Source organism: Quercus suber, unplaced genomic scaffold, assembly GCF_002906115.3.
Source record: "Quercus suber isolate HL8 unplaced genomic scaffold, Cork oak 2.0 scaffold_377, whole genome shotgun sequence".
NCBI lineage: Eukaryota > Viridiplantae > Streptophyta > Magnoliopsida > Fagales > Fagaceae > Quercus > Quercus suber.
In genome coordinates, this window is record NW_027069829.1 from 166,353 (window position 1) to 187,525 (window position 21,173).

The window sequence follows — 21,173 nt, forward strand, 5'->3', positions numbered from 1 at the left end:
TTTTAACTGTAATACCTCTCACTCTTAGGTGAGCTTTCCTTACCACTGACTTAGGACGATGGACTCGTGACAACCAAATATGGATCTAGATTTCATCCAGAAACTTCAAAAAATTCAACTCACTGAAGAAGAAGTTGAAGTAGTGCAAGCAAGATTAGCCCATCGAGAGAAAATTATTGAAGAAAGTTCTTTCACTCTCCTGGGCGAATTCCTCACATCTAAGTCTTATAACCAGAAAGCGGCAAAGGCGCTACTACGATCAGTATGGAAGTTGGGGAATGATTTGAAGATTGTCGACGTGGGAGAAGGGCTATTCCAATTTCCCTTCAAAATGGAGAGTCAATTGTTATGGTTATGATGGCCAACTCGGTTACTTTCACAACCCTTCCTGTTTGGGTCCAAGTGTGGGGTTTACCCTTCAACTTGATGAATGAGGAAGCATGTTGGGAAATCGGCAAAGGAGTAGGTAACGTAGTGGAGGTGGATGACAAAACTTTCTCTTCGAATCAAGCTTGTTTCATCCGAATCCGAATTGAGATTCCGCTTGATTAACCAATTAGATGGGGAGGATGGGTTGCAAACCCTGAGGGTGACAAGGTAAGAATTGGCTTCAAATATGAGAGGTTGGTTGGATTATGCTACGAGTGTGGCAGGTTTGGCCATGAAGCCAAGGGCTGCCTAGACCACAGAATTGGACTGCAAGCAGACAGGCCTTATGGAGAGTGGCAAAGGGCGAGATATCGCCGAAAGGAGGAAGTGCCACCAACTAAGCCGGTGCCAGAAACTAATACTAGAGACCAAGGTGGTGGTGACGCGAGTAGTAATGGCATTAATGGCCAGCCTAGTAACGTTACAAGAACAATGGGCAAACTGGGGTTACAGGAAACGGATGAAGCACTAAACCAGGTAATTAATGCCATGCAATTAAGGAGAGCTGACCATCCACAAAAGGAAACCGAGGATATTGAAATGGAATGTACCGTTTCAAAAATCAATGAGAAGATAACGGTGGAGGATAATCTCATAATTGTGCCAGTTACCTATGTGGAAACTAATTCACATGAAATCCCTTTATTCAACCACAATCTCCTTTAATTTAGCCACGTGAACAGAAGCATGAGCATGCTAAAACTCCAAGTGCATGTGACAAAGTTAAGGCAGCCACGTGGAAAAAATTGCCATGTAAAGAAACACCTAACAAACATGCAAAACGTAGTGATACATTATCCAGCGGTTCAAAAAGAAGCCAAACCAAGACTAACTTGTGTCATGATGAGGAAGCACGGCAGTATGGGAAACGAAGCAAAAGCATGGAAGAGACTCAACAAAACCACAATTTTTCAACGGTGGAGGCTGCTGGACAGCCCCGTTAGGCACAATGAAAATCTCAAGCTGGAATTGCCGTGGGCTTAGGAACCAACGTGCAATAGATGTTCTCTTTCACCTGGTGAGGGAAAAAGCTCCTAAGATTTTGTTTCTTATGGAAACAAAGCAGTTTGTAGAGGAGATGAGGAGGATTCAGGTTGATCTACCTTATCATTGTAAGTTAGCAGTATCCAGTGTTCGACCAGCTGGAGGCCTATCCTTGTTATGGAAGGAGGAAATAGATCTACATGTCCAGACATTCACCCTAAACCACATTGATGCACAAATCATGAATGATTCAGCACATCCTTGGAGATTAATAGGTTTTTATGGCTGGCCGAATGAGCAAAGGAAACATGAATCATGGGATCTACTTAAACACTTCCATACTAGACACTCAGTCCCTTGGCTCTGTTTTGGGGACTTTAATGAGATATTGTAATCTGAGGAGAAGTATGGAAGATTACCAAAGCAGTTGGCCCTTATGCAACAATTTCGGGATGCCCTCCTACATGATGGCTTGGTGGACCTCGGATTCCAAGGTAATATATTTACATGGACTAATGGTTGTGATGGTGATCACTTTGTGCAAGAAAGGTTAGATAGGGTTATGCAACAATTTCGGGATGCCCTCCTACATGATGGCTTGGTGGACCTCGGATTCCAAGGTAATATATTTACATGGACTAATGGTTGTGATGGTGATGACTTTGTGCAAGAAAGGTTAGATAGGGCATGTGCAACGGTTGAATGGATAGACATCTTTCCCTATACCCGAGTCACTCACTTACAAGCACATACTCAGATCACTATCCAATCCTCATCATAGTACAAACACACAAGCCAGCTAATGTAAGGAGAAAAATACCATAAAGGTTTGAAGAAAAATGGGACACTCACCCAGATTGTGAAATGATCATCCAAAATTCATGGGAAGCTGATGTGATGCCTGAAGTCCAATGGCACGACTATTTCAAAAAATAAAGCGATGTAGATTTGCTTACTTGACTGGAGCCGTATTGCATTTGGATTCTCAAAGACACATCTAAAAGAGAAAGAAAAATTATTGGAGGATTTATGCTTGATGAACAATGATGACCATGCAAACACCATCAAAGACCTGAAAGCAGAAATTAGCAAAGCCTATGATCGGGTGGATTGGATTTTCTTGTAGGGTATCATGCTGAAACTGGGCTTTGATCCTAGATGGGTTCACTTGGCTATGGAGACAATCACTACGACTTCCTATTCTGTTTTAATTAATGGCGAACCAAGGGAATTCATCACTTAATCTAGGGGTATTAGGCAAGGAGACCCTTTATCCCCTTACCTCTTCCTCCTATGTGCTGAAGGCCTTTCAGCGTTATTACAAAAAGCAGTAGAAAACCGTATGCTCTTAAGGATTTTATCAAGCCAACATGGGGTGCATATATCCCACCTCTTATTTGCTGATGATAGTTTGCTGTTTTGCAAAGCCACAGTGGGAGAATGTCAATACTTATTGCAGATTCTAGGACAATATGAAGAAGCATCCGGTCAAGCAATTAACCGTCAAAGAACATCTCTGTTCTTCAGCAAAAACACAAAGCCAAAAGTGAGAGGGATGATTTAACAGATGTTGGGGGTAAGAATAATGACAGATTGTGATAAGTACCTACGCCTTCCAATGGCAAGCGGAAAATCCAAAGTTAACACCTTCAAGGACCTCCAGGAAAAATTACAAATCGAGTGATGGGGTGGAAGAAGAAATTCATATCAAAGGCAGGCCATGAGATTTTAATTAAAACGGTGGCACAAGCGATCCCCACGTATTCCATGAGCCTATTCAAGCTTCCTAAATCCATATGTGACAATATAAATAGTTTATTGGCAAAATATTGGTGGGGACAAAATCAAGATGAAAGGAAAATCCATTGGATGAATTGGAAGAAACTATGCACTCAAAAAAAGATGGGAGGAATGGGCTTTCGTGATCTTCACTCTGTTAATCTTGCAATGCTCTCCAAGCAAGTATGGAGGCTAACTCAAGATACCTATTCATTGTTTTACAAAGTATACAAGGCCAGGTACTTTCCCAATAATTCTTTCATGACAGCTGAGTTGGGGAGTAACTCATCGTTTGTTTGGAGAAGCCTCATTGCAGCTCAAGATATCCTCTATGCTGGTTCCTACTAGTGGGTTGGAGATGGTAAGACAATTGGAGTGTTTACTCATAAATGGCTCTCCCATACACCACTGCCTTTGATTGAAACACCCTAGGATTTGCGAGTTTGTGACCTCATTAATGAAGATACAAGACAATGGGATAGGGGGAAACTTGAAGCCATCTTCTCACATAGAACATGGCAAGAAATTCTAAACATTCCTCTCACCAATCTGCACTCAAGGGACACGCTGGTTTGGAAGGAAAACAGAAGTTGAAAGTTCTCGGTGAAGTCAGCCTATTGTGTTGCAATGCGACTGAACAATCCAAATTGGGCAAAGCACTCTTTGGCCCGTGAGCAATGCCTAGTGTGGAACAAAGCCTGGTCCCTAAATGTGCTGCCAAAAGTACGCATGTTTATATGGAGAGCATGCTCAAACTGTCTACCAACTCGAGACAATCTCCACCGATGACGAGTAAAGATCACTCCGCATTGTGAAATTTGCCAGTACAGGCCTGAAACGATGAGCCACATCTTGTGGGAATGTCCTCTAGCATGGAATGTTTGGGCTTTATTCAAGGGTAGAACCCAGAAAATGCAGTAATATGGCATCAAACTTCTTCACCCTCTTTCGACAAATGCAGCTGAAACTAGACCAGCAGGAGTTGGAGAAATGGGCAGTCACGACATGGGCAATCTGGAATGCGAGGAATAGACTCTATTTTGAGCACTTTCAAACCCATTTGAAGGTGATACTCGAGCTTGCAAGTGGCCTGGTTGATGAGTATCAACGCCAAATGCACACACAGTTCCTTGATGTAACAATATATGTGTTTGGGTCTAGGCAACTTGCTGCCTGTAACCCAGTTTGTGGCTTGTTTTTTGGTTGTATACATTTTACACATCAATGAAAGTAAAAAAAAAAAAAATATATATATATATATATAGGAGTAAAATACTATTTTAGTTGCTAAACTTTACCAAATGTTTGTTTTTTATTCCTACAATTAAAATTATTTTTTAAGTCCCTAAACTATTGAAATGTTTTTCTTTCTTCCATAAATTATTGATTTTTTTTTTTTTTTTTTTGTGTTCTTAAACTTTGAAAAATATCTTTTTTCATCTCTTAATTATTGAAAAAAGTTATTTTTTCATCAATGTTTTTATCTCTAAACTATTAAAAAAAAAATGCTTACAAAGTTTAAGGACCAAAAAAAAAAAACCGTTTAAAGTTTTGGGTCCAAAAACAAACTTTTGATAAAGGTTTAAGAACCAAAATAGCATATTACCATAATTTTTAATATTTCTAAATTTAATTAAAAAAAACAACTTTCATTCTCTCTACCCGTCTCTCATGTTTCTCACAATCTAAATCAGACTCGTTCACCCTTTCCATCTCCCTCATTGTCCCTCCATGGCGCCATCGTCTCTTTGATTATTTTCTTCAATTGTAAGAAATTAAATTAGATGCAAAATAAATGGATTTATATATTATTTGATATTTTGTAAATCTATTGAAGACTAATTTGGTTAGAATAGATGAAGAGTAACTACATAAATAAGTATAATCGGTTTGAAAATCTTAAAAATTCATTTCAAAATAGTTTAAATATATTGGGTAATGATGTTTTCAAATAACAATGACCTTCCCACCAGAAGGGTGCTTGGTAGTAATTATAGAGTAAATTAGAGTGATATTCTCAGACATAGATATTAGGGAGATTGACACATGAACACCTTGAGATATATATATATATATATATAGTTTGTAAATATCAGCTTTACTATGATTGTGAGTGTTCTTTAATGCATATTGCATAGTGAATGTTTGATTACATTGGACTATTATTCCCTTTTTCGGCTGAGAATGAATAGGCGTAAATGCTCTTTTCATCCCTACATTTTGGGGTCATTTCTATTTTGGTCCCTACATTTCTATTTTACCACATTTAGTCTCTAATCCAATTAACACTTGTTATTTTAGTCATTTCTGTCAGCCACCAGACGGAAATAGCTGACGTGGCTAACAGACTGATTAAAATATTAATAAAAATACATCGTGGCTCTTGTCACCCATGCCACATGGGTTTCCCGCCCATTTATTCACACGTGACCCTCACTACAACCACAAATCAATACGAGAAACTCAAAACCCCCCAAATCAGTACCAGAAACCCTAAACTCCCAAAATTCGAGCTTCGACCTCCACCCACACAGCTAATCCTCATCTCCCCAAACCACAATCAAAACAAACAATCTTCGAAGCCCAATGGAAGCAAGCTGTTCAACAAGTTCCAGTGTGAGGAGGAAGGCACCAATGACGTGCTACTGTAATAAAAAACCTGTCCTAGTTGTGGCGTAGACTGAAGACAACCCTAACAGAAGGTTCTATGGTTGTCCAAACTATTGGGTATGTCAATTTCAGTAATTTGTTTGAGTGGGTTTTAGTTAATTTCATTTTTCATTTTTCGAAGCATTATCTGCGTTTCAGGTGGGGCGAAAGTGTAAGTTTTTCCAATGGGGTGATGATGAGATATGTGAACGTGGTAAGGTACTTATCCCACAGCAAAGACAAAGGATCATCAAATTTGAGGCTGAGCTTGCAAACTGCAAGAAGAGAGAGAAGTTTTTAGTTGTAGTTGTGGCATTGTTAGTGGTGATATTTGTAGTTCTATGTTTGCTTAGGTAGGGGGTGGAAATAACTTGTGTGGGTTGTTGTGCTTGGTAGGGCATGTAGGGTTGCAGTGTTTATGTATGGAGGGTTGGCAGTATGCTCTATTTTGGTGGGATTAGTTATTAGCAATGACACACCTGCTGCTTATTTTGTACTCTTTCTGTTGAGAAATAAATGAATACCTTTCTCATTCAATGTGTGGATGTGTGGATTGGAAATGTCCCTATTGAACCAAGTAGCAGATTTCCAAATGCATGCAACAGATGAAACTGGTATTAACAGATAATATATTCCAAGAAAGCACTATACTACACATATAAAACAAGACGGAAGAAAACAACAAACTCAATCTTGAAATCCAAACATCTTAATTAACATACTGCCAAACTTAATCCAAACATCTTCATAGTTATCATCAAAAAAAGCAAAAGTATGTTTAAATAACAAAAGGGCACTGTTCAACTGCCAATCTTAACCCAAACAGCAAGGCATTGTTTAACTAATACAAATTATACAAAATAAGGGCTTGGCTATAATTATACAAAACACAAGCCATTCATCAAAAGATATAAAACAACAAGCTATTCATTTTTTTTTTGGAGCATGCGTTGATGACTGACTCCCAGCAAACTTGATAGCCCCCATGTATCTAGATGCATTCTTGGAAGAATTCAGGGTCTCTGATGTGACCATCCTTTTCCTCTTCAGTTTTGGAATTGGACAGTTGGGTGGTGCAATTAGATTGGAGTTGGACTGAACTAGTTTGAATGATCCTGTAGGGGTCTAGTGTGCACTTGGAGATGAAGAGTAACTACATAAATAAGTACAATCGGTTTGAAAATCTTAAAAATTCATTTCAAAATAGTTTAAATACATTGGGTAATGATGTTTTCAAATAACAATGACCTTCCCACTAGAAGGGTGTTTGGTAGTAATTATAGAGTAAATTAGAGTGATATTCTCAGACATAGATATTAGGGAGATTGACACATGAACACCTTGAGATATATATATATATATATAGTTTGTAAATATCAGCTTTACTATGATTGTGAGTGTTCTTTAATGCATATTGCGTAGTGAATGTTTGATTACATTGGACTATTATTCCCTTTTTCGGCTGAGAATACAATGAAAAACCAACCCAAAAATCGAACTTGGGCTTGTTGAATCATTTAGTTACCCAAAATTATTTGCCAAAAGCCCAATAGCCAGAAGCCTAACAGTGTAGGCCCAAGACTGAAATCCCAACCGGACTGACCAGGACCAATTGGGACTGAACTGGTCGAGAGTTGAGACTGGTGGCCTGTCCATTCCAGTCAGGTTTGGTCTAGGGTTTTAATAGACCATACATACTGGTCCAGTCCTAAAAAATGCAAAAGTCCAATCGGACTGGACCGTTTACACTTCTAGTTTGGATTGAAGGATACAAGGACGAAATTATTTAGTGCACCATAGAGACCAGGGTACCAATATTCAATGATCCTCCTATCAATAAAATTACTATTTTTATTTATTTTTCAATGATCCTCCTATCAATAAAATTACTATTTTTATTTATTTTTTGGATGCAAAGGAACTTTATAAAAAATGTATGTTTGGATATCGCTTATTTTGTTTAAATTTAAAAATTATTGTTGAAAGTACTATAAATAAAGGTAAAAGTTAATTAAAATAGTACAGTGGGGTCCATGAATAATGCCAAAAAGTGCAGTGAGACCCATGAATAGTAGCAAAAATAAGCTAAACAGTAACTTATTTTTGCTACTATTCATGGGTCTCACTGCACTTTTTGGTACTATTCATGAGTCCTACTACACTGTTTCAACTAACATTTACATTTATCTACACTACTTTCAGCAAATAGTTTTCAGTTTTAGCAAAATAAGTAGATCCCAAACGCACCCTAAGTAGATTAAACAAAGTTAGGACAAAACTTCCCATAATACATTCCCAAATTGTCATAAATCAAGCAAAATACAAATATCCACCAGAAGATTATCAAATACAAGTATACAACAAAATCTTGGTGAAGATCCACTCATTTTCTAATAAGGGCATCTGCATATTGATTAGTCTCATGGAAGCAATGCTTCATCTTCATCTGCAGTATTAGATTGAGGAAGTTTTTGCAATTGATGATAAAAGTTGCATGATGTAAATTGTTAATATATTATTCAATCACCTAATCAAATACTACTCTGGCATCAATCTCAATTTCTACCGCCAATAAATTGAGATTTGTGCACATCGTGCAACCATTCCAACCCAAAGCTCCGCATCAACACTAGTACCTATGACTTGGGTAAAACCCATAATCTGTAGACCTCTATGGTCCCTGATAAGTGATAACTCCTCCACCACTTGCTAACCCGAGTTACTGACTTTTGCCCACAAATTGATGGTAAAAATAAACTTACCTAAAAGTTCCAAACATTCACTTAGATAGACCAGGACATGGATGATAGAAGCCCATCTAATCTTCTAGCGCTCTAAATTAGTGAGTTCATAAAATATACACTGACACACAAGGTTGCATACTATTTGGTTTTCCCAACTGAAAGCAAAATTTCATTCCAAAAATTCTCCTAATTCCACGCATGGGGCAGCAAAGTCTATGGGAACAGAAATTTTCTTGTGCAATGGATGTACATAGTGTCCCATCACATATGTGAGAAATCTACATATGTTGATCCTACATATATATGAGAAAGACGATGCATATAATATTTGATACCAATTAAGTTGAAGTATAATAAAATCAAAAGAAGAAATATATAAAAAGGATCCAAAATTGTGGTCCGTACTGTAGATCTCTTCAAAACTTTGAACAAGCCGAGAAATATTCATTTACATTAACAAAATCTCGAGTCCATCTGAATCACCCCTCCTAGTACAGAACCGCAAAGCATGGCAGCCAGTCATTCAAGTCAAAGTGTCTTTTCTAGCCTAATGGCTCCCATAGCTCCATCCCATTTATTTTTGGATAGAATGGGTGCAAGGAACTAGATACCTACCTCAAAAGGTAGTGTGATGCATGGCATCGGCATGTCTGTTTTGGCTAAGAGAGTGATAGCCCACATTATGAGAGCATAAAGAAGCTCAGGATCACCCACCCCCTACAAGGAAGACATATCACTGATACCTGAACAATCAAACAGGACCTGAATCATCAATGGTGATGTCCTTGGGGACCCTCAGATTTATTTGATGCGTATCCCATCCAGCTCTATTTAGCTGTTCAATGAAATCCTCAAATCTATCTTCCATCTGCAATATGCTTTGTGCAAGCTGATGGAAGACATTATCGGAATTGTCCCAGTTCTCATGTAGCCAATAAGTCTGCCAGACACTACGCAAGACAGACATGCTTGTAGCTCCAACCTGCAGTAAAATCATGAGTTTGAACTCAGTTGGGCCCTATATCCTGACAAATTATTTACGTGCTTACCTTGAATGAGACAAAGACCTCAAAGTCTCTGTGCTGTTGGTTTACGAAAAGAATATATTTTTCATTTGCATATAGTTTTAAGAGGGCCTTCACCTGTTTCAAAATAAATAGATAAATAATAAAATAACTGCTTTACTGCTCTAGACAGCTACTTTAAACTGTAACAAAAGATAGCAGCACAATAATCAATGCATTACCGTGGAAATAGATTTCATTCCAACAACCATCTCCTCCAAGGATACACCGAATGTAATCCGTGGCTTCATGAATCTTTGCCATGATAAAATTTTTTCTTCCCTGTTGCATGCAACACATCCTGAAATCAACTTATCAAAAAGATGGTTCATTTTTTGTAAACAAAATAATTTATTTGATGAGCAAAGGACTAAAGAGTGTGTAACTTTTACCCGGAATAGTAGCATGTAAAACATGTGATTTTACCAGCATACGAGCACGCTTGAGATTTATCTGTCAAGAAAGTAAAACAGAGAAAATAGTCCACCAATGAATCAAAATGGAGCTTCTGATTTCTATTTGTTACCCAAGAGTATGTTTGTATAACAGCCAATTTAAAAAAAAATGAAACAAGTAGAATGCAAAATGTCAAAACTCAATCCCATTTAGCATGCCTAGAAACCTCCAATATAAGCCTCTATCCTACGGTTAGATTAGGAACTGATACATCACATTCTTACTGTGTCAAATTGTAGAACTGAAAGTGATTGATAACGTAACCAAAGGTGCAGAAGCCGCATGCTCATCCATGTCAATACCAACACCGGATATGCTTTGACAAGGCCAGGTGTCTCCTGCATTCATGATTCTAAAGTCAATTAAATGCAACAAATCAAGAAGTTTTTTGGTTCCTTGTAATTCACATCACCATCAAGTGAATATACAAACATCATTTTGAAACTACATAACATACCAGGATCAGTATTCCCAGAGCAAGGCCAAGAAGCTGAGCTGCTACTTCCCAAACTTCCTCCTAAATCAATTAATTAATCAATCAACTGGAAAACATTCTCTTTTGCTTCAGCACTTATATATTTATACAAAGTGGGACTTCTTAGTTACAGTCCAAGCCAAAGGGGATATCATTCCTCTAATAATGTGCAGTGATCTAGCATTGAGAAAGTAATATTAACAAGAAAACGTAAAAAAAAAAATTTCTATATCAAGAGATGGCTTATAATTTTCTCCCACAAACAAAACCTAAGCAAAAGTCAATTGAAAACATGAACTTTGTTTTAGTAATAAACAATTAGAAGCAAATTTCTTACTAATAAAGAATTTCAGTCAAGTTACATTGATATAATTAAATATGGAACAGATTATACCAACTCCAAATGTCAAGCGTATATTGCTTGAGTGAAAAATACATAAAGAGACAACTATTGGCTGCAGTTCCTCATTGGAATAATGACAGTTCAATTGCTTTTATTTGTCAATTAACATCATAGGAGTAGGGAAAATCGGATTTAAAACCTCAATTGCTTTGCAAGATTCTAATGTTTCCCAACTAAATACTTCATAGTTCTAGAACAGGTCTATAGTAGCTTGGATATTGACAAGAACTTTGCTTTGCACGCTAGGAACTGTCATTAAAAATATTGATTGACCATATGGTTCCCTGGTAGATGTCTATCCATAGAGGGGAGTTGCCCAAATAATTGGGGTTTCCCTTTTTGAGTTTAGTCGATTAAGGACATTACAAAAGCATACCTTGGCTGCAACCTCTCCCAGATTTCCTGAGATTGCAAAATGGTTTTGAATCACACGGTTTGAAGGATCTTTTAGTCCTCTTGCAACAGCCTGTTTAAGTTTCAATCTCAAGTAAATCAGTATAAGTCTCATCACTTAGCACATACTTATGGTGCACTTCTACATCTACAACAGCCATAATGTGTTACTGAAAAACAGTGAAAGAAACAGAATTGATTGCAGAAGAATATTATGTACTTGAGTTCAGTATATTATCAAAATAATCAAGTGAAGCCTATATAACACAGAAGGGAGATACCTTTGCAAGATTTCCAAGAGATGCCAATGGTAAAAAATAGGCAGGATACAGTGCGGTACTTAGATCAAAGATGCTGCATGATAAATTAATAAATTTAATGATCCATATTAAGTCTAATCTAAAATTGATTTATCCAACATCTAAAAGAAAGCTTGTTACACAGACCTTCCTGCACTGCCAATGAAGTCTGCATACATGCGCCATTGCTTTGGATCATCATCAAAAAGATTTCCAAACCACCCACCTGGAAAAGACGGTGAGAGTCACTGATAAAATCCAGCATAAAAACTTCTCTTCCTTCTAGCTATCTTTACTATTGCCAGACCAATCAATAAGCGTCCCACAGCTCCAAGGCCATCCTTTGACACCCATCTGCACAAATAGTCACATAACTTAAGTTCAATCCAATAAAAGGCTAGTTTGATAATGAAAAATTGCCTACATAGGAAGGCATTCAGTCATACACAGAAACAGAAACAGATATATATGTTTAAAAAAATAAAGAGCAAACACATATTTTCACTAGATAAGTACAAATACAAAACTTTCACAAGGTATAATAAAAATATATACAAGATTAATAAAAGAGAAATTAACCTGATGGCAGCAGCAGAAGCAGCAGCAGTAGTTCCTGAGAAAGAGCCAACACCAACAGCCTGCAAGGAAGGGCAAAAGCAAAACTAAATGAAATATTTGGAAGGAAAAAAGAACCTCTATGAATATTCTAAAAATTTAAACATCATTTCAGCCAAACCAAATTCCTTTTCTCTTCCTAATAAACATACCCAACCAAATGTACTGGCTTGGGTTAGATTAACATGCCTTAAGAAGACTTGACGTGACTATTGCGTGGCAGATCCAGGCTGTAACATTGGTAGGGAACTGTAACAACATGTACTGAAAGTAATCATCTGACACAGATCCTGCATGGTTCATGGAGAACAGAAAGCAGGTGTTATTGTGAATCACGCAAAAGTCCATCACTCCACTTGATTACTAAAAATAAAATCTCTTAACTCAAAATCTGGCATTAATCTATTGGTTGTCTATATATGGTCTCAGTATTTTACAGTAAAATATAAGAAGTGAGGGCACCTGCAGTGATGAGTTAACAAATAGATAACTCATAGAGAGAGAGAGAGAGAGAGAGAATAAAAACTGATGTTTATCACCTGGGAATCCTGCAGGTAAGATAAAATCTTTAACAGTGTCTGGAAGCCACAATAATCCAGTGTCAGAGGCGTGCATGTCCTGGAACCCATTAGTTACCAAACTATCCTCCTCAAGGAAAGTCTGTAATCGTGACTCTTCATCTAAAAAGTACCTGCTTGATATGTCAAGGTTCATGAGAAAAAAACAAGTCACAGCCTAAACCTATGTTGGGTGCACTAGGATCCTTTCCATTTCAATTGGATTCATTTCATGGTTTAGATTAAGTACAAACCTAAAGGTGTACCAAGTTTCACATAATTTAAAATTTTAAATGACATAGCACCATATGTACTAGTAGATACAAGAAATAATATCTTAACTGTGAAATGGACTCTCCATTTCACTTCAAATGGAGAGACTCAATGTCCATGTTGGGTTGCAAATATATGCCCAATTCTGCAATATCACAATTTTCTTTCTAATCACCAAATTTCAAAAGAAATGGCTCACCACATCATCCAAGAATGATCTAAAGTAGAGCATTTCATAATGAAATTCATTTTCATTTCTATTATTATGCTCCATATATTTTTTTCTTTGTTATTAATTACACTACATAAACTTGAAATGTAAATGACCATTAGTAATCCTTGGTAAGCTAGAACAATCTACAAAGTTTAAAACTTACAAACTAATTACAGTGATGATTCAGGAATTAAAAAAGGGAAGAAATGTGGTAAGTAAAGACCTCTTAGTGGTCCCATTGCCATATCTCTCCACCAATATCACCTGTGGCTGGCCTTGACTCCTAAAAGAAAAAGAAAATCATGTCAAATTTTCAAATCAAAATTGTGGAAATGCAACAACAAAATAGCCTTAGTCTCAGCCACCAAAACTTCAATATCGGCTATAAATCCTCAACAGACTAAAAATTGGGGTTAGTTGAACGTATTCTTCTCCATCATTTTATTATCTCCAAAACAACGAGTCTATAGACACAAAATTTGCCTCATGTCCAAAATTTAGAAAGTGATGTTGTGAAATTTTTTGTATCAAGAACAGTATCTATCCAAAATTATATCCATTGCCTCAACATGTCCGGTTTATACTTAGACATAATCAGAAGCACTTCAATGAAATAAAAAATTGGCCTATCTTGGCTTATTTGAGCTAAGCTTTTATTCAAAATATTTCACTTTCAGAACCTAACACAACCAATTTCATACTTGACGTAATATCTCTAATTTTACAAAAACATACCATGTCATATGTATTTGCCACAAAGTAATAAACAAAAGGGCACGGTAGAATCATTTAGTTGGTACCTGACATGGTCAGCGTCTTCTCCTTCTTCAAGTTTGGGTTGCGAAGCTAAGCACAGAATATGAAAATGGCGAGGAGTTTGTGTTGTTGTTGCTCTCCCATTACTCCTAGTCTTTCTAGAAGATTCAAAAGCATGAGTTGGAAACGAGAGTCGCAGAGTGCAAGACATTGTTAGAGTTTGATTTGAGCTTAAGTGAGTTTTGCAGTTGCAGAGATTTTTGATTTTCTCTTACTGCATAGCTTTCCCCAGACACACAGTTCCAACGTTTGAAGAACAAAGAAACTACTAAAAAGCAAAGAGAGAAGCTTAGCATAGGTGTCACCTACCCTGGTCTCGTGGTTTCTCAGTAACCACCCAAATGTACGGCCTCCTTATTATATCGTTACAGACCCGACTGATCATGGGCCATGGCCCAATAATAGAAGACGGGTCAAGGCCCAACAAAGTCTTACACAGTTGAGGTTTTTTTTTTTTTTTTTTAATTCGATGTTTGGGGCTGGGGTAGTTTGAATCTTGGATGTCTTGTTTGGAGCTGGGGTAGTTTGAATCTTGGATATCTTGTTTGGAGGTATCAGCCAGTTGAGTTACATTGCTTCTGACAGAAAACCATATTTATCAATTTATATATTCCAGTTAAGTGCATAGGTTAGTATTGTTGTTTTAAGTTTTAAGGTGGGTTTGAGACTAGCATCTATAAGTTTCTTCTGCTCATCTCCTTCGTTCACTTAGCCCCCACAAAAATAATCCCAATGTTAAAGAAGAAGAAAAAGAACTGAGTTGGCTATGCGATGAGTCATCCACTGACTAGGACGAATACAGTTCAACCTGATAACCCAGTGGTATTTTCACCTTCTGTGGTGCCATGTCATGCTCATGCACCAGATAGCAGTTATCTTCAGTGATATGTATTACAGGAAATGCAGAAATGAGAAAAATTCAAGGCAAATAAAAAGCCCATGGAAACAAAGGAATCAATGGAAACTCAAGAAGCTTTTGACTAAACATAATCAATACAAGAGGTAATTTGGTGGAATACGAATTCCACAAAAAATTGGCACCCTAACTACCAAAAAAATTACAACCCCAGGATTCTTACATTTCAAAAATTCTTGATACTCTAAACAGGAACTTTTTGGCAAACACACAATTCCCAAAAATAATGGTGGCTACTTTCTATGGGTACATGATCCCCACAAGAAAAATGGGTAGGAGAATAGTGGTTAGAAACAACATAATGACATCAAAACCCCAGGCTTGTTCAATTACTGCCATTCTCGCTGTGCTTCCTGCGATTTTCCTCCACAATTCTCTGAAACTCTTTCTCACTGGCAGCAATCAGGCGTTTAACAATGTCAAAGGTAGTAAGCCTAATGCTGCAGCAAGAAAAAATGAAGAGAATATGTAATAAGTGTTAGGGCAATGACAATAGAAGTAGAAACTAAAGATAAGAATCAATTCTGCTTGGAATTTTTATAAGCAAAGATCCAATAATCTAAACAGCTTCAATACCAGGGAACTTTGACCAGTTTGGTTTTTTTTTTTTTCCAAAAGGGAGGGGAGAGATTTCATCTCTAGCATTGAATAATGAGGAAAAATGATGGTAAATTGTACAAGTGAAATCCAACGAATATAGTTACCCGTTGTACGAAAACAGCACTGGAAAAAATGGACAAACCATGGTAAAGAGATATGAGAGTGAAGCTAACTTTTGGCATCCCCTAGCTAAGCCCGAGAAAACACAGCAAAATGATTGCAGTTTTATGGGAAGACCAGAAGTGCACTTGGTATTCTATAAAATGTTAATTTTATGGAAGCTCTTCAAAACAAAGCTTAAGTTAATTTTAGCTTCACCAAAAATCAGCCAAAGGAATTTACAGCTGTACTAACCAACCAATACAGGAACTAAATTGAAGGCTACATAGTAGATAAAACAGAACTGTTAATAATATGAACCTGCTACTTGGTAAGGTTTTTAACGCATTTGGGAGAAAACCCCGGTACAAGCCTATTATTCCATCACGTGCCACAATTCCTGCATTAAAAATATTCTCAGATACAATGATCTTGATCTTGAAAAATGATGATAGATTTAAAGTTTTAACTTTAACACAAACACATGTGACTTCATGTTTGAGAAATCATTGTAGGCTTTGCAAATATCAACAACTGAATTTAACCTGTAAATTCTAACACAAGAAAGGTGCAACATAAATCTCTCTCTATCTCTCAGATTGGTCATTTTCTCCTAAGAAGGGGGGGTAATATTAAGTCTTTCTGGATTTATGACAACAGAAGTATCTTGTACCCTTCCCTAGAAAAAGTGTGGATGGTAAATTCAAACATAAAATAAATTATCTACACTAATAAAAAAGTTTATATCTCTTGCAACAAAGTGAAAAAGAACAATTAATAATTATGCACAAATAACCAAAAAAAAAAACCGATCACATATACCACTTCTTTAGAGCCTCCTGTGTATCACACCTATTGATGTCTAATGCTGATACATATCAGGTCATATCATTCTTTTGTTGGTGAGCATAGTGATAACAACTTACCTGGAATGGCATCCAGAACAGTATTGTATGGTGAACACTTCATTTGCATCTGTCTTCTCACAGTGTCCAAGGGATAGCACGTGATTGTGGCAAGAGACGCTGACAACACAGCAGTTACTAGAGATGTTTCGGTCCTCTTTTGATATTTTTCTGGCAAAGACTTCTTCATCCTAGCATCCACACAAGATATCAATGTTTAATATGCAACATTCCACTGTATTCTCCTTCAACATGCTCTCTCAATATACAACATTAGTGGACTCACAAGTCAAAAACGCAAAAGTTCACAGCAATATAAGGAGCTATTCCAAGAAGGGAAGGTCCAAGACCATAGTAAAATGAGGCAAATCCTTCCTCTCTCAGCATGGTTAGTGCAACCTGCAAACAACACATTTGATATTCAACTTCAAATTAAAACGTCATCTTGTAATACATAGGACAAGAAGGCCAATTGTACCTCAGACATGGCTCGATACCCTGGTTCAACTGCCATGCGTAGCCTCAAGACATCTAAAGGGTATGTTATCTACATAGAGACAGGAAGCCTTGAAATGCATATATAGAGTTATAGAATGTATAGAAAGCAGGGGGAGAAAAAAGGAAATTAGAAAATAGAGATAAATGGCCATGAAGCAGAGTGAAAGAACAAGGATTTACTAAATCTCAAGAGCACAAAAACAATACACTTCCTACAACCCAATTGAATGCCAAAAGGTAACAATCTGTTAAATCTACTGCATTACTTACAAAAGTGGATGTCATGCCAGCACAAGCACCTGCTGCAAGTCTTCCAATAACAGAGAGCTCACCATCCACTCCCCTAAAAAGTTTCTGCAAGTTCAAATGTAGAACATTTAGTTCAGGAAATATGTAAAATATTGTGTTAAGATTTGCTTCAAGATAGTTTTTGATTAACCTTGTAAGTTTCATAAGCAAAAAGCTGGACAGCACTGTAAGGTATGACCCGTATCACCTGAAAATTTTAAAAGAAGTTCTAAACGAAATGTAGCTCAACAAAGTCTTGTCGAAATAGCTTGAGGAATAAAAAAAATCTAAACTACTGAATGAACACAGTATTAAACCTGAGGGAGGTTGCCTTTCCAGTATCCTCTGATCCCTTCTTCCTTCCCAATTAATGTTATGGCCTGCACTTTATGTCCATGTAGACACCGTCATTGATATGATACAAATTTTTTGTTGTTGATAGGATTGATATGATACAACTAAAAGAAAGAAGGTAATAGATTCATAACTGAACCAATTTATCAGTCACATAGTGTTCTTTCATGCTTTCAATTATAATCAATTTTCTCTTTCACAGTTGCTACTGTCATCACAAAAGCCCCCATGTCCTATGCATAATAATATGACATTTCTCCCTCATAACAATCTCTCTCTTGTTTAAGGGAATAATATGAGAGAGAGAGAATCAAAGGATCCATTGTGTATTGAGTATTTAGCAAAGGGCTAGCAGATCCAACAAATCTCGTGAATTCTACTATGCTCATATTGTTAGAACAAAAACATACAGCAAGAAACAAGAACAGAAACAGCAATCTCCTATATCCCACCTATGTACATGGGGATGGACATGGAAACTTAGTTTCTCCATTCAACCATCTGTAGAGCGCAGATATTTCTTCAGCACAAACTAGCATTACCAAATATTTATACAGTTCATCATTTATGCAAATTTTGCTTCTTCTTTTTCATTTTTTATGTTGGTTGAAAGCTTTCTAGCACAAATCTAGTTGCTCCCATGTTCTGATAGAGTTTAAAAGCTGACGCTTAAGATTATTAATTTTCACTATAATCAGAAAATATTTAGTAACATCAAATTATACATCTATCCTTAAATAACATTGCAAGCCAACCCATGGAAACAAAACCAGCACAGAAATAGTTAAGCCATTGTGTCCCATGAATCCTACAGGCATCACGGTAGATGAAATGAGTATAAACAGGCCGAAAACGCATTAATAGCACCCAAGGCCTATATTCTTCTACGATTAATCATAGCCAAAATCTACATTTCATCTATGCCAATTATTAGTCTTATGAACCACGAAACATACCTCGATGAAACCAATAGCTTTCTTAGCACTTTGCTGCCCGACCCGCACGCCATGTGTCTGCAACAATATCACAATTCATTTCAAACAACTAAAGAAAACCCCAATTGAACTAGAAATTCAAATCCCATTTGGACAATTACAACACTCACCAATATATACCATTAATCCATAATTCTCTTTGCCCCATAAATTCTAATCTTACCTAGAAATTCAAAGCAAACTATACAGCAAGAACACAGCAACACAGTCAAAACACAACCCTTATAAATGAAACAGTAATTCCGTCTTTTCATTAAAAGGAAATTCAAAAAAAAAAAAAAATCTACAGTTACAATATCTTTAACTACAATTGTAACTAACTAGAGTACAAAGAATCTTTTACTGTACAACAAATTTTGTACAAAAATTGAATTACAAAGAAAAATTAAAAAAAAAAATGTGACAAACCTTACCTGCATAAGGAGCTTGATACGTTCGAGCGGAGCCGTGAAGGTCTTGGCGGCTGCGCCGGCTATGGCGCCGGCGCCGAAAAGCGCGGCGTCCTTGGGGACGTAAGCGGCTAAAGCCAGCGGGTGTTTGAGGAGCTGAGCCGGAGTCGGGTCGAACTCTGTTCTCTTTTCTGCCACTGAAAGGCAGGCGAAATTACATCGATTGCCATTGGCAGTGCCACCGTCAGCAAGTCTGTTGTTAGTCGTGTAGGTGAGACACGTGGTCTTCCATAGCGGTTTTTTGTGGTCCAAGGAGGTGTCAATGAGACCGCAGTTGAAGTCTGAGGTTTTGAGGTTTGGGATGTTCCGGCAAACCAATATGGCACTCTCTTCTCTCATGGTTTTGTGTTTTGTTTTTGTGAACGGAAATTTTGAAAAGTTCGGTACGGGCAGAAGCGGAAAAGAGATAAGGCAGTGAGGTAGTTGCAGAGAGCGAGAAAGAGATAGACTGAGAGAAGAAATGTAAAGAAATGAGTTTTTTATTTTTATTTATTTATTTATTTTTTGATGGGATTAATTAATTAATTAATTTATTTTTGAAATGATTTATTTATTTATTTTGGTTAAGAAAAGAATGGTTAGATTAATTTTATAAAGTTTACCTAAAAAATTGGTTGTAAGTTGTAACTTTAAATTACAAATTTACTCAATAAAATAAACATTACTATATATTTTAAAAATCTAATTATTAAATTGTATGTTCATTACACTCTCAATACACATATCGAATTTTGTGTCAATCAGATATTATTTACTATTGACTTAAAACTTATATTTTATGCATAATTTTAAACTACGAAAACTTGCAATTTATATAATTTATAAATAAAATAATTATTAATATTTAATTTTTTAGAAATTTTGCAAGTGCGGAAGATATAAGAAGAAGTTGTAATTCAAAGGTAGATTTGTCAAAATTTGCTTCTAATAAAAAAATATTGATTAAGGTTGTAAGTTGTAACTTTAAGTTACAACTAATTTTGTAACTAAATTAGCTAAATTTTGACCGTAACTTAAACTAATGTGGCTTTCTTATTTGGAACATTACCATAATAGCATTTTAAGAGGATTAGCAATTAGGGGTGTAAAATCACCCCCAAATTGCTATTTTAAATCTACACACACCCAAAACTTGGTTTCCTTCTTTCTCTCTCCTGAAGATGGTGGTTAGTGTTTGTGGTAGTGGTCTTAGGTTTTTCGTGAAACCTCTGAGAGAGAGAGAGAGAGAGAGAGAGAGAGAGAGAGAGAGAGAGAGAGAGTCTCTCTCTCTCTCTCTCTCTCTCTCTCTCTCTCTCTCTCTCTCTCTCTCTCTCTGATCTTATTGGTATTTGTTGTATTTGGTGGTGGTGGTGGTGGTGGTGGGTTTCCGCAAAATATTTCTTTTGGTTCTTTGAGTTTTTGTGGATTTTGGTTCTTTCGGGTTTGGGCATGTGATTTTGTTGTGCTGCGTGTTTGTGGCTGTGCTCTGTTGTGGATTTTCCTCACAAAGAGACTAAAGAGTGAGAGAGATGGGAAGGAATAGAAAGAAAAATGAATAAACAAATTAATAGTGTTGGTTTTGATACAAAGAATAAGAATTAGAATATTGAGTGAGTTGTAAAATAGTATGCTAAAATAGATAAAATAATTTTTTAGAATATAAAATAACAAATATTTCAAAATCCCGAATACAAATGCTCTAACTGCTCCAAGCTAAAAGCTTGTGTATGCATGCAATACAAAGAGTACAGAGAATACCGGCAATTTACTGTAAGGGTGGATTTGAATGCACAACTGAAGTCATGTTGGCTTGAGTTCTTACCATTAGACCATTAACTTGGCGTTTTGTTTTATTTTATGTGAAATTTTTTTATTTTTTATTATTTTTTTTAGGACTGAAACTTTTCTGATTTGCTGTCAACAAGACCAAGTGCATTTAA

The 21,173-nt window shown here is 36.6% G+C and overlaps 2 protein-coding genes across 3 annotated transcripts; both read right to left on the bottom strand.

Annotated features, from left to right (window-relative positions):
• Window positions 1-8,939: 8,939 nt before the first annotated feature.
• LOC112006326 (protein root UVB sensitive 5) lies at window positions 8,940-14,478 on the bottom strand. Of its 2 annotated transcripts, XM_024038606.2 has the most exons (15): window positions 14,135-14,478; window positions 13,558-13,617; window positions 12,830-12,981; window positions 12,480-12,580; window positions 12,255-12,313; window positions 11,983-12,029; window positions 11,823-11,901; window positions 11,658-11,730; window positions 11,360-11,449; window positions 10,563-10,622; window positions 10,330-10,443; window positions 10,042-10,102; window positions 9,832-9,950; window positions 9,635-9,727; window positions 8,940-9,567 (listed from the first exon to the last, which is right to left on the bottom strand). In XM_024038606.2, the coding sequence occupies exons 1-15, from the start codon at window positions 14,299-14,301 to the stop codon at window positions 9,337-9,339; spliced, it is 1,506 nt and encodes a 501-aa protein (XP_023894374.1). In that variant the 5' UTR covers window positions 14,302-14,478; the 3' UTR covers window positions 8,940-9,336. The 2 variants fall into 2 exon arrangements, with proteins under 2 accessions (XP_023894374.1, XP_065616740.1); XM_065760668.1 differs by lacking the exon at window positions 10,563-10,622.
• Window positions 14,479-15,104: 626 nt separating this feature from the next.
• LOC112006353 (probable envelope ADP,ATP carrier protein, chloroplastic) lies at window positions 15,105-19,719 on the bottom strand. Its single transcript, XM_024038634.2, has 10 exons — window positions 19,219-19,719; window positions 18,767-18,823; window positions 17,774-17,836; window positions 17,608-17,664; window positions 17,439-17,522; window positions 17,149-17,217; window positions 16,957-17,069; window positions 16,692-16,861; window positions 16,087-16,165; window positions 15,105-15,506 (listed from the first exon to the last, which is right to left on the bottom strand). Exons 1-10 carry the CDS (start codon window positions 19,591-19,593, stop codon window positions 15,392-15,394), a joined length of 1,182 nt encoding a protein of 393 aa, XP_023894402.2. The 5' UTR covers window positions 19,594-19,719; the 3' UTR covers window positions 15,105-15,391.
• Window positions 19,720-21,173: the final 1,454 nt, after the last annotated feature.

Excerpts from the sequence above, each read along its gene's own strand:
- LOC112006353 (XM_024038634.2), bottom strand. The coding sequence starts at position 19,593 with ATGAGAGAAGAGAGTGCCATATTGGTTTGCCGGAACATCCCAAACCTC. Across the intron at positions 17,837-18,766 it reads AAGCTATTGGTTTCATCGAG|GCCATAACATTAATTGGGAA; the intron begins GTATGTTTCGTG and ends CATAAAGTGCAG. Across the intron at positions 17,218-17,438 it reads CTGGCATGACATCCACTTTT|ATAACATACCCTTTAGATGT; the intron begins GTAAGTAATGCA and ends GTCTCTATGTAG.
- LOC112006326 (XM_024038606.2), bottom strand. The coding sequence starts at position 14,301 with ATGTCTTGCACTCTGCGACTCTCGTTTCCAACTCATGCTTTTGAATCT. Across the intron at positions 10,444-10,562 it reads CTCTGGGAATACTGATCCTG|GAGACACCTGGCCTTGTCAA; the intron begins GTATGTTATGTA and ends TCATGAATGCAG. Across the intron at positions 9,728-9,831 it reads GAATGAAATCTATTTCCACG|GTGAAGGCCCTCTTAAAACT; the intron begins GTAATGCATTGA and ends ATTTTGAAACAG.